The following is a 10,539-nucleotide window of genomic DNA, read 5'->3' as shown; positions in this document are numbered from 1 at the left end:
CGGACGAAAGGCCACCAAGATCTTAGCCGTTTCCTCCTCCCCACTCTATTGAATCGCCGTTTCGAATACGAAGTAATAACAATGGCTTTGTTTTAGCTTCCCGATATATGTCCGTTGCGACTAAATAAAAATAAGGGTCAGACTCATCATTCGGAGTACATCTCTGAAAGGGGGAAGGTCAACCCCGCAGTCTGATGCAGGAACAGCCGTCGCACGTGAATCGGCATGCAGACACCTGGATCATGTGATTAACACTGCAGCGAGAGACCCTGGTCATCTTCGGCATACCAGAAGGATGTGCAGGAAGCATCGACAGGGGTATAATTGCGGAATTTGGCCAGCCCGCGACAATATTGAATCTGATAGTGATCGACGTCGATTTCATCAATGCAGTGCAACCAACCGGTTGCAACGTCGCGAGATTCACCCAAGCCTCCATCATGTTTATAATAAATCCTGCAAACTTCAGCAGGCCGAAAAATGCAGCTTTGCAAAATGCCCAGTTCAATTCTGGACAACTTAGAGACGAATCTTGGATTTGATCGGTTCGCAAAATGAGATCCCCTCTATTCGCTGTCTGGACCGGGCTGCTAGTTACGATGGCCAATGCAGCAACCCCAGCAGACTGGCGCTCGCAATCCATCTACTTCCTGCTGACCGACCGGTTTGGGAGAACTGATAATTCCACCACTGCGCCATGTGATACCAGTGCCCGAGTCCGCTCTCTCCTCTCTTCTGCTGTCTTGGAGTGTTCTCGTGAATACCAGCTGACTCGAGATAGAAATACTGTGGCGGTACCTGGCAGGGGATTATCAACCATGTGAGCAAGGACAGTCGACTCGTGGAAATATTTTTCTTACCACGGAGCGTCTAGCTGGATTACATTCAAGGGATGGGATTCACGGCCATTTGGATCACCCCCGTGACGGAGCAGCTGCCTCAGGACACTGCAGACGGAACAGGGTTCCACGGTTACTGGCAGCAAGATATGTGAGTGCTGGATGAGTTCAGGGGCCCTCATACCTGGATTCTTTTATTGTCTGCGTGCTGACTCCACAGATATTCTCTCAATTCAAACTATGGCACCGCTCAAGACCTGAAAAATCTTGCAACTGCCCTTCATGACCGCGGGATGTATCTCATGGTCGATGTTGTAGCGAATCATATGGTATGCAGGTGCTATTCACACTGGAAAAACCTGGCTGATGAATTTCTTCAGGGTTATGCTGGCCCCGGAACCAGCGTGAACTACAGCGTGTTCAACCCGTTCAACAAGGAGGAGTACTTCCACCCGTACTGTCCCATCACCAACTACAACAACCAAACCAATGTGGAGGATTGCTGGCTGGGCGACAATATCGTATCTTTGGCAGATCTCAATACCGCGCGATCCGATGTGCAGAGTATCTGGTACAGTTGGGTGAAGTCTTTGGTGTCCAATTACTCGAGTGAGTTGTCTTGTGAGGCAGGGAACTCCTACAAGAAGGATGTCTGATCTCGCTTTCAGTTGACGGATTGCGAATCGACACTGTCAAGCATGTCCAGAAGGACTTCTGGCCGGGATATAATGCTGCCGCCGGCGTGTACTGTATGGGTGAAGTCTTTGATGGTGATCCAGCGTACACCTGCCCGTATCAGAACTATCTCGATGGAGTCTTGAATTACCCGACGTGAGCCAGCTTGAAACCTGTGGTAACATACAAAGAACATACAAAGAGCATAAACTGACTGAAGAACCTTTGATCTCGTCCAGATATTATCAAATCTTAGCTGCATTTCAGTCAACGAGCGGAAGCATCAGTGCTCTTTTCAACATGATCAACGATGTAAAAGCAGACTGCAAGGATTCGACTCTGCTGGGAACTTTTGTTGAGAACCACGACAACCCACGATTTGCCAAGTAAGTCACAGCAGGCAGGCATGTTTCCCAATTTGGAAATTATACTGATTCTAATTCTACACAGCTACACAAGTGACTACTCTCTCGCCAAGAACGCCATCGCCTTCGTCATCTTATCCGACGGCATCCCCATCATCTACGCTGGTCAGGAGCAGCACTACAGTGGTGGGAATGACCCTGCCAATCGGGAAGCGACCTGGCTGTCAGGATACAACACCTCTGCCGAGCTGTACCAGTTTATTGCGTCTGCAAACGCGATTCGCGCGCATGCAATCAGCAAAGATAGTGGATATCTGACTTATAAGGTATGAATCGTTGTTCTGACAACAATGCAGGCCAACTTCAATCTTTTTCTGAAGCAAAGACCCAGTGAGCCCAGTTATGTATGTACATAATGTAACTAACTAACTACCGTCTGCAGAACTGGCCAACCTACCAAGACAGCAGCACAATCGCCATGCGCAAAGGCAGCGACGGCAGCCATCTGATCACCGTGCTATCGAACCTAGGCTCATCGGGCCGTTCGTACACTCTATCGCTGGGCGGCACAGGCTATTCTCCCGGCGAACAGCTGACGGAGCTTCTGTCCTGCACGCCTGTGACGGTCGACTCGAGCGGGAACGTCCCTGTGCCGATGGCCAGCGGGCTGCCGAGGGTGTTGTATCCGACGTCTCTCCTTGAGGGGAGTGAGCTGTGTCAGACGAAGGATGAAGTCATATAGCCTAAATACGGAGTATATAAGTAGGTAGGTGGGTAGGTAGGCAAATCTAATAATAGGTACGGAGTAGTTAGTGAGATGGATGATCGTCGCGATGCATGAACATGAACAGGAACGTAACCAAAATTAAATCAAATAGTTGAAACAAGCCACAGGCAAAAGCTAATGCTAGCTTATTTACTTAAAAGGGGATATGCAGAGCTAGGTGAGACATGCCGAAAATAATCTACTATTACTAGTTACCTGAGTCGGTTACAGTGACAGGCTACAGCCCACTCAATTAGAATGAGAACAGGAAATGACACTTAACTAATGCCTGTCTAGCTTGCTGCAATTTTATCTTTGCCTTCTCTGTCGCTTCCCATCTCTACTTTTGGTACAGAGTAGATGATTGTATTGTAGATCATCACTTTACCTTACCTAGGTAGGTCCCTACGGAGTTAGTAGTAGTTCATGCATATACATCACATCAATCACATCACATAACCGGGCCGAAACCAGCTGAAAATAGTAGCTAGCCTACGATCGTAATAAAAAATAAATTAAGTTTGTCATCTAACTGACTAGTTTTTTGCTTTTTCTTTTCTTCTCTCTCTCTCTCTCTCTCTCTTTTCTTTATCTAGCTAACTGCTTCCATCCTATTAAAGCGAACATATTACCCCGTACTCTGTATAGAGTTAGTTAACTATTTATAAATCCAGCCCCGATTCTTTTGGGTTTAACTGACTTACTGACTGACTGGGTAGACCATGACATACAGTACAGTCTACTGACAGAATTTTCGTCAAATTTAAAGCTAGCTCAACATGCTGCTTTTGCTGATTGAGTCATTAGCTGGACAAGAATTGGTATGAGGGTTAGCCAGTTGGAAAGATCACGATTAGTGATCCTGAGGGACGATATATATCGTCAGGGTTTCGGAAGTTAGGTTATCAAGGTGAGCAGTTCAATCGATCGCAGCTCGCTATATATACGTGTAGGGATGATAGTACTCTTGTTGACATTCGGGTGTTTTCCGGTGTGATCCATAGACGGGAAAGAAGGGGACGCTGTAGATATCAAATGATATGAATGAATGAGACGTGATAACTTCAGAAGACCGCATGTTGCCAGGCAGGGCAACATAACCCGGTAATATTTGCTGGTTGAAGTCCACTATCACAACTTACCTTGTACAATACTGTCAATCTATGGTGAACCCGCGTGGGAGCCTGCAATAATAACTCAATAACTGATCTGCCAATTATCGAATAACCTAGGACGTCTGCGGACTAATTAACTGCACTGTGCAAACTGTAAAGGTAGGTAGGTATAGAATACTCCTTCTACCAGGACTACTGATTTTATTTGATTGGATCTTAAACCTCATCGAGCGAGATCTTGATAAGTAATTCGCACAGCAATAATTTGATCGGGGTTTTATTGTATATTGCTTTCGCACTGACGCCATTTGCCTGAACGTCAAGGATAATGATATTCGGTACCCCTCTATTCTTATCTTTTAATATATTCATCTTTCTCTCCCCATCGAACCCTACCACAGTTTCCCTACTCATAGGCCCAATTGTGGGCTGCGAAACTCATCACATTATTATTGCTGCAAGCTGCTATCTCATCACCTGTGAGCTGTCACTGAAAAAAAAAATCCAACAGCTAAGAAGCAGTCGTCATGGCACTCTTTTTAGCTGAATGTGGAAAGAAAAAAAATCTGACATGGGCCTGGGCAGACAACCAGATAGGAGTAGTGTGGTACTCCATACTTCTTACCTCTTTTATATTGGCAAATAACGCGCCTCATGCTCGAGTTTGTCGACGGAAACGATAATATGACTGAATTTTGACTATAACACTAGAACTCCTAGTAAAACACGAGAAAACAGGCTGATTTTAACCCCCCAAAATCAACATGGTCCACCAGTTTCCATCTCCTTCCTTCGTTTCGGGTAACTTGCTTGCTTTCACGGGTGAGAGAATTTCCGCCAAGGACTCCTAGGCGCTGACAGAGTTGTTGTTGTCGTCTACAAAATCGGTAATTAGGCCCTCTGCTGTCGTATAGACCACTCATCCTGCGGGGTTGAGATATTATTCGTGATTTGCCAAGCTAGATGATTAAGACGATGTTAGTTGTTACAGATTCGGAAGCACCACGAGATTCCCGCGCGAAGCAATTAATATTGGACAGATAACAGGAAGCCAGTATAAAAGCAGAAAGGCCATTGATTGGTGGCTTATCCATATAGAGATGCATATGACAGGCGCCGCCTCCTGCGGATTGCCTAGATAGGTAGTGTCAAGTGTCAACCCTGCAGCCGGACCGAACCGGAAGAGGAGTTGCTTTTAACATGCTGGAGGTGGTTGGAAGTAGAAGATTCACTACGTACAGATTAGGGTGATATTAGCGTTGCGGGCCGCTGCTCCGTGTTTATCACCTCTGTAACCCTAACCAAGCTTGTATGTACATAAGTTCTTGTCGAAACATGCATTATCAAGGTAGCAGCTAACACCCCCTAAGTCATGCCGTTACCTAATTTCCCCATGGAGAAGAATGCATTGGATGTACTCCGTACAGTGGGCGCTCGAACTTCGGCGCCGCGGCTATTCGTACATCCCTCTAATGCCATAGCTGCCCCGTGAGGTTCTTCGCCAGCAGGCTGACAGACAGGCCATCTCTGTACTTGGACCAGGATTATTATGGAGGGGTTGATTCAAGGGAGATGAGTTCTTGGTCGAGTGTTATAAACCCCCTCGTTTGCCCGACTAACAGTGTCATCTTCGCTCCATTATAGTATCTGTCCCAGCATTCAGTACGGCTCACTTATAATTTTGTTTCTCAATTGTCTTCCTTTCTATCTTGACAATGGCAGAATCTCCTAGTAGCACAGGACCGGCTGTGGAAGTTGACCATGAGGCACGCATAATCTTATATCCTGCATCGTTGAGCATCATCATTAAGAGTTTTTTTTTATAGGTTACGTATAGCGATTCTGCTTATGGAGAAGAGCTGTAAACTGCCACTCTGATTTTTAACAGTTTATTCAGGCTACTAACATCTACCAGATCAATCTATTCTGTTTCTCTGACATCTTCAGTCTTTGATTACCGACAGGAGAATGGTAGACGGTATCATGGGTACCAGGATGGCCGTGAGTTCTCTTTTCTTTCTTCAATACGTTACTAGTACATTGTCACCCTCTTACTACTATGAATATATAAAAAAGGCTTATCTCTTACCGAACGATGATGTCGAATGTGATCGCATGGACATGATGCATGAACTATACTTGGTCATGACAGGGAGGAAACTCTTTCTTGCGCCAATTGGACCCTCACCACAGCGGGTTCTTGACCTCTGCACTGGGACAGGGATCTGAGCTATTGAGTTTGGTAGGTCTTATGAACCGACTAGTATAGATAGATTCTAATGAATTCACACTTATTACAGCTGATCAGTTCCCTTCTGCAGAGGTAAGTTAAGTTGCTTTCTTTCCCAAAACTAAACTCTACCAAAAGAGCGCAGCTAAGTTCTCTTTTTCTAGGTCATTGGTAATGACCTGAGCCCCTCTCAGCCAAGCCTGTAGGTTCATTCCATTCACACGTTTAATCCCAACTGGATAGATGGATAGATACTCAAGAGAGATATTTATTCTAGAGTCCCGCCCAACGTGAAATTCATGGTCGATGATGTCGAGGATGAATGAGGATACGAGAACAACCAATTTGACTTTATCCATGCCCGGCATTTGTATTCTCTATCCGAGACATGGGGAGACTGATCCAGCAAGCCTACAAGCAAAGTCACCCCCAGCAGAATCCCACTACTAACATGAGAGAATTAATTAATGATGATATTAGGTGCACCAAGCCCGGCGGATGGGTCGAATTCCAGGACTGGAATTCCATGATCTACTCCGAAGATGGATCAACAAAGGGGTCCTCCTTAGAAAAATACCATGAGGAAATTTGCAACGCGTATGAAAAAGCTGGATATTGTGCCAAACCAGGACCATCCCTTGAACAGTGGTTTCGTCAGGCTGGATTTGTGGACATCCAGGTGAAAAAAATAGCAGGTCCCAATGGGGGCTTGGCCAAAAGATAAGTATTACGTATGTGATCGCTTTCTAATAAAGAAAAAAGGAATAAGACAATTCTCTTATGCTAATTCATTATTACCTCTTAGAAAAAAAAAACTTGGGACTTGGAATTTATTACAGGGGGAGGAGAGTGGTTACGAGGCCACAGCAATGGCAGTGTTGACCAGATATGAATCGTGGTCTGCAGATGAGGTCAAGATCTTGCTGGGGCTATCAGTGACGTGAGGAGTCATAAAATTCATGGGCTTTTTGACTTGTAAGTTGGTTCCTTTCTGTCGGTTTGCTCTTGGGATCTGACTCGGAGTAGTTACATCGTTTACGGGCGGAAGCCAGAGTGATGGATGGATGGCACTTGAGGAAGGAGTCCAGTAATATGTCTGTCTATCTGTAATCAAGAGTTTTTGCTTAGCATATTCTGTTCATGTTGCTAGATATCGGGCCTACCGATTAATCAGATGTTGGATCCTACCAGTCGGTCTTTTCGTCTCTGCCACCAGGTCTGGTCAGATGGGATATGACGCCTCTTAACGTATTCGTTCCTCATGAACTACATAGTTCCTTTAGCTGATCCTATCCTCTGATAAAAGGACACTCTTAGTCTTCTTGCATTGATTGTAGGGACATCCATGGCTACAATTCTACATCACATATACTGTACATCACATAACATAAGCGGCCGCAACTGGTTATCTTCTAGTGTAGACTACCTAGTTGACTATAGTTCAAAATGAAAATAGTAGCGATCGTAATAAACATAAATCAAGTCTTTCATCTAACTAACTGACTAGTTTTGTTTTTCTACTTTTATCCAACTAACTGCTTGATAAATTAATCTTGTTTTCATCTAGCTAACTAACTAACTGACTGCTCCTATTAAGGTGAACACATTACTCCGTACAGAGTATAAGTTGACTTTATTTATACATCTAGCCCTGACTTTCCTTTTTTTTTTGGAATGTCTGTGTGAACCGTGAACTGTGACATAGAAGCTAGCTGGCCATTTTTACTTACCTAGGTAGGTAGGTAGCTGACTAGCGACTCTCCCAGTCAGTGATCGAATGGACAGGTACTGCTGCCAGTGTTTTATGACTTGTCCAGGAAGATAGAAAGAGTGAGTATCTGGGAAAGAAGAGGGGAGGGGGAAAGAAAAAGAAAGGAAATGAAATGAAAATGAAAAGAGACGAAAGTTCTCTAAAGCTTGAGGACCTATGTATATTACATACATACATACATACATACAACAGACACAGAAGACATACACAGACGTACACAGACATACAGACATACACATATACACATATACGCATTTCACATACAAACATCCACGTATAATCAAGCAAAGACAATTCAGGAAACCAGATCCAGGTTCATCATAATCAATACTGAATGATATAAACAAATCGGTGCGCATAGTGATCATAGCGGTAATCAAGTCAGCCAGCCGACAAGGCCCTCCGGCATGAATTCTAAAAGTGATGCACGACAGCGGGCATGTCACTCGTAAGAGAAACAGGGCCAAACCCCGGCGTCGGCGAAGGAGGCGGCCCAAAGCCCAGGAGGTGCGCCAGACAGGGGTACCCCTCAGGGATGGTGGTCATCAAGGGCGAAGAGGAAAGCATGGGCGGCTGTATCGTTTCCGTGCTCAGGCGTCGCGCATCTATGAAATGCTGCGGTGAGCTCTTCATCACCACGTTCGGCGACGGTGGTGGGACTGGCGGCGATGGCTGCGGCACGACATCTGTCGAGCGGCGCTTCACCTCGTGGACCACACACGCGGATCGATACGCGATGTGCTCCTCGTTCGGGGAAATACGGATCAGCTGGATCTGGATCTGGTCGATCAGGGAGTCCGTTATGGCGAACTCGCCCGATTCCCTGACAGTGAGAATGAGGTACCACCTTAGATATAGTTTGAACGCATTGGACCAGTTAGACTACATTATCTATTTGTCATACAAACTCATGATCCCAATATAGCAACAATCCCAACTAGGAAATCGTATACCCACAGGGAATCCGTCAATCCCTTCAGGTCAGATAGTAGTGTCATCACCTCCAACACTATGGTAGGTAGGTAATCTGTATTAATAATAGTATACCTAATAGGAAGTATGCACATACATACGTCGCACGACTACCTAGTATGACGAAAAGACACCCACGGTAGCTCTCTGAGACAAAACGAACAACAAGACAAGACGAGATGAGACTACTTTTCAGCCTCGATGAAATGGTGCGCATCCAGAAATTACCAAAGCTAGATTTGGGGCTGCAAAGAAAGAAGGTTGGCTGCAGATCGGAGTCCAGATCAAATTCATCAAATTCCCTCAAAAATTGCTGTTATCGGGAGGCTGACTGGTTGCATCGGAAAGAACGATATGCTGCTATGCTATACTACGAGGACGATGGCAAGGTGACTTGACAGTCTTTGTAAGAGCAAGGTATCGAGATATCCCAATCCTGGCTTTTTTTTTTGGATTCCTTCCTCCTTTCCTTCATGTTCAATCGATATCGATCAACTGACTGATTCAAAATTCAATTTTTTTTCAGCTAGCTAGGTAGTTCTGATTCTGGTTGTTGTTGTCATTCTCCTCTTTCAAAGGAAAAAAATGGGGATAGAATAGAAGAGAACAGAAAAGATCCCTTTTATGTATTTGCAAGAGAAAAAGGAACTGAGAGTATCATCCCTATCCCATTGGAAAGCTACATAACTATGTTATTAGGTACCACTGGCATACATATGTACATTATGTACACACATACTCTTGTCGAAATTATAAATATATTCATTCAGCCTGCAACTATATGGAGATATAAACACCACTGCATAGAAGAATATATAGACAGACAGATAGATAGATAGACAGTACCCATTCCTGTTTTACTTAGATTTACATTACTTAGACTTGATGTCATCATTAGACAGCACATCAATGTTCCACAAATTGATTACAAGCATTGATAATATGAACATTGTTAACTAAGTAAATTTACTGGTGTACCTGTATTATTTATTTATTATCTACAGACTTCTATTTCTAACCAGGGAGGGTATGTGCAATGGTATGATATCTATCTCTTGCTTACAACAACACATTCTGATTCTGATGATCACTGATCAAACAATATCATCACATCACATGGGTGAGATCTATCCATCTACCTAGGTATGTAGTTAATGTTAACATAGGTATAATTCATTATCTGTTTGTCTGTCTGCAGCCCAGACAAGCCAGTCTAATCTATGTGTGATTCGCCCAGACTGTTGGTGGATATGGGCATAGGTATAAGCATCGGTATAAGCATAGACATTATTCACTTATTCACTAGTCACCTTGCCTCGCGTAGCTCGGCTTGAAATCAGTCACTCACTCAGTCAGGCAGCCAGTCCGCAGTCAGTAAGCATTTCCCAGAATAAGGCAACGCTGAACCTGAATCTGAACCTGAATCTCAAACTGAAGCTAAGCCAAAGCAGAAGCAGAAGCTAAGCTAAGCTAAGGTCAAAAAAAGATCATCCAGAATCCAGAATCTAGATCAGATCAGCATGTAGCGTGCATCAGGATCAGGTAGAATCAGGTTCAAAATAAGATAGAAATAAGACCAGACCAGACCAGACCAGGCCAGATAGGAACAAACGACAAGACAAAAAACTAATTATATTACAAATAAGACTATAAGAGAAAGAAGGATTACTTCCCCTGTCAACCATACAAGCAAGCAAGCAAGCAATTAAGTTAGCAGCTAGCGATGGATCAATCAACCTACTGCAAGACATTATGCCAGCAATGCGAGAAATCATGCAAGAAAGGAAACAAAAAAGCAAGGGTCGC

At 44.3% G+C, this 10,539-nt stretch overlaps 4 protein-coding genes across 4 annotated transcripts; 2 read left to right on the top strand and 2 right to left on the bottom strand.

Moving 5' to 3' along the window:
- Positions 1–178: 178 nt before the first annotated feature.
- Positions 179–643, bottom strand: VTN77DRAFT_9446 (uncharacterized protein; the record flags this gene model as incomplete). Its single annotated transcript, XM_069426055.1, has 1 exon — positions 179–643. The coding sequence occupies one exon, from the start codon at positions 641–643 to the stop codon at positions 179–181; it is 465 nt and encodes a 154-aa protein (XP_069280569.1).
- A 249-nt stretch (positions 644–892) lies between these two features.
- VTN77DRAFT_9445 (uncharacterized protein) lies at positions 893–2,621 on the top strand (the record flags this gene model as incomplete). Its single annotated transcript, XM_069426054.1, has 7 exons — positions 893–990; positions 1,060–1,168; positions 1,220–1,448; positions 1,508–1,670; positions 1,754–1,900; positions 1,965–2,205; positions 2,322–2,621. The coding sequence occupies 7 exons, from the start codon at positions 893–895 to the stop codon at positions 2,619–2,621; spliced, it is 1,287 nt and encodes a 428-aa protein (XP_069280568.1).
- Positions 2,622–5,728: 3,107 nt separating this feature from the next.
- VTN77DRAFT_9444 (uncharacterized protein) lies at positions 5,729–6,316 on the top strand (the record flags this gene model as incomplete). Its single annotated transcript, XM_069426053.1, has 5 exons — positions 5,729–5,761; positions 5,913–6,002; positions 6,069–6,083; positions 6,155–6,192; positions 6,268–6,316. 5 exons carry the CDS (start codon positions 5,729–5,731, stop codon positions 6,314–6,316), a joined length of 225 nt encoding a protein of 74 aa, XP_069280567.1.
- Positions 6,317–8,175: 1,859 nt separating this feature from the next.
- VTN77DRAFT_9443 (uncharacterized protein) lies at positions 8,176–8,759 on the bottom strand (the record flags this gene model as incomplete). Its single annotated transcript, XM_069426052.1, has 2 exons — positions 8,176–8,584; positions 8,719–8,759. The coding sequence occupies 2 exons, from the start codon at positions 8,757–8,759 to the stop codon at positions 8,176–8,178; spliced, it is 450 nt and encodes a 149-aa protein (XP_069280566.1).
- Between the last annotated feature and the right edge of the window lie 1,780 nt (positions 8,760–10,539).

This window comes from Rasamsonia byssochlamydoides (assembly GCF_041956645.1).
Source record: "Rasamsonia byssochlamydoides strain NRRL 3658 unplaced genomic scaffold VTN77scaffold_9, whole genome shotgun sequence".
Classification (NCBI taxonomy): domain Eukaryota; kingdom Fungi; phylum Ascomycota; class Eurotiomycetes; order Eurotiales; family Trichocomaceae; genus Rasamsonia; species Rasamsonia byssochlamydoides.
Note: the sequence above shows the minus strand (reverse complement) of the source record. Positions and strands in the feature narration are given on the sequence as shown.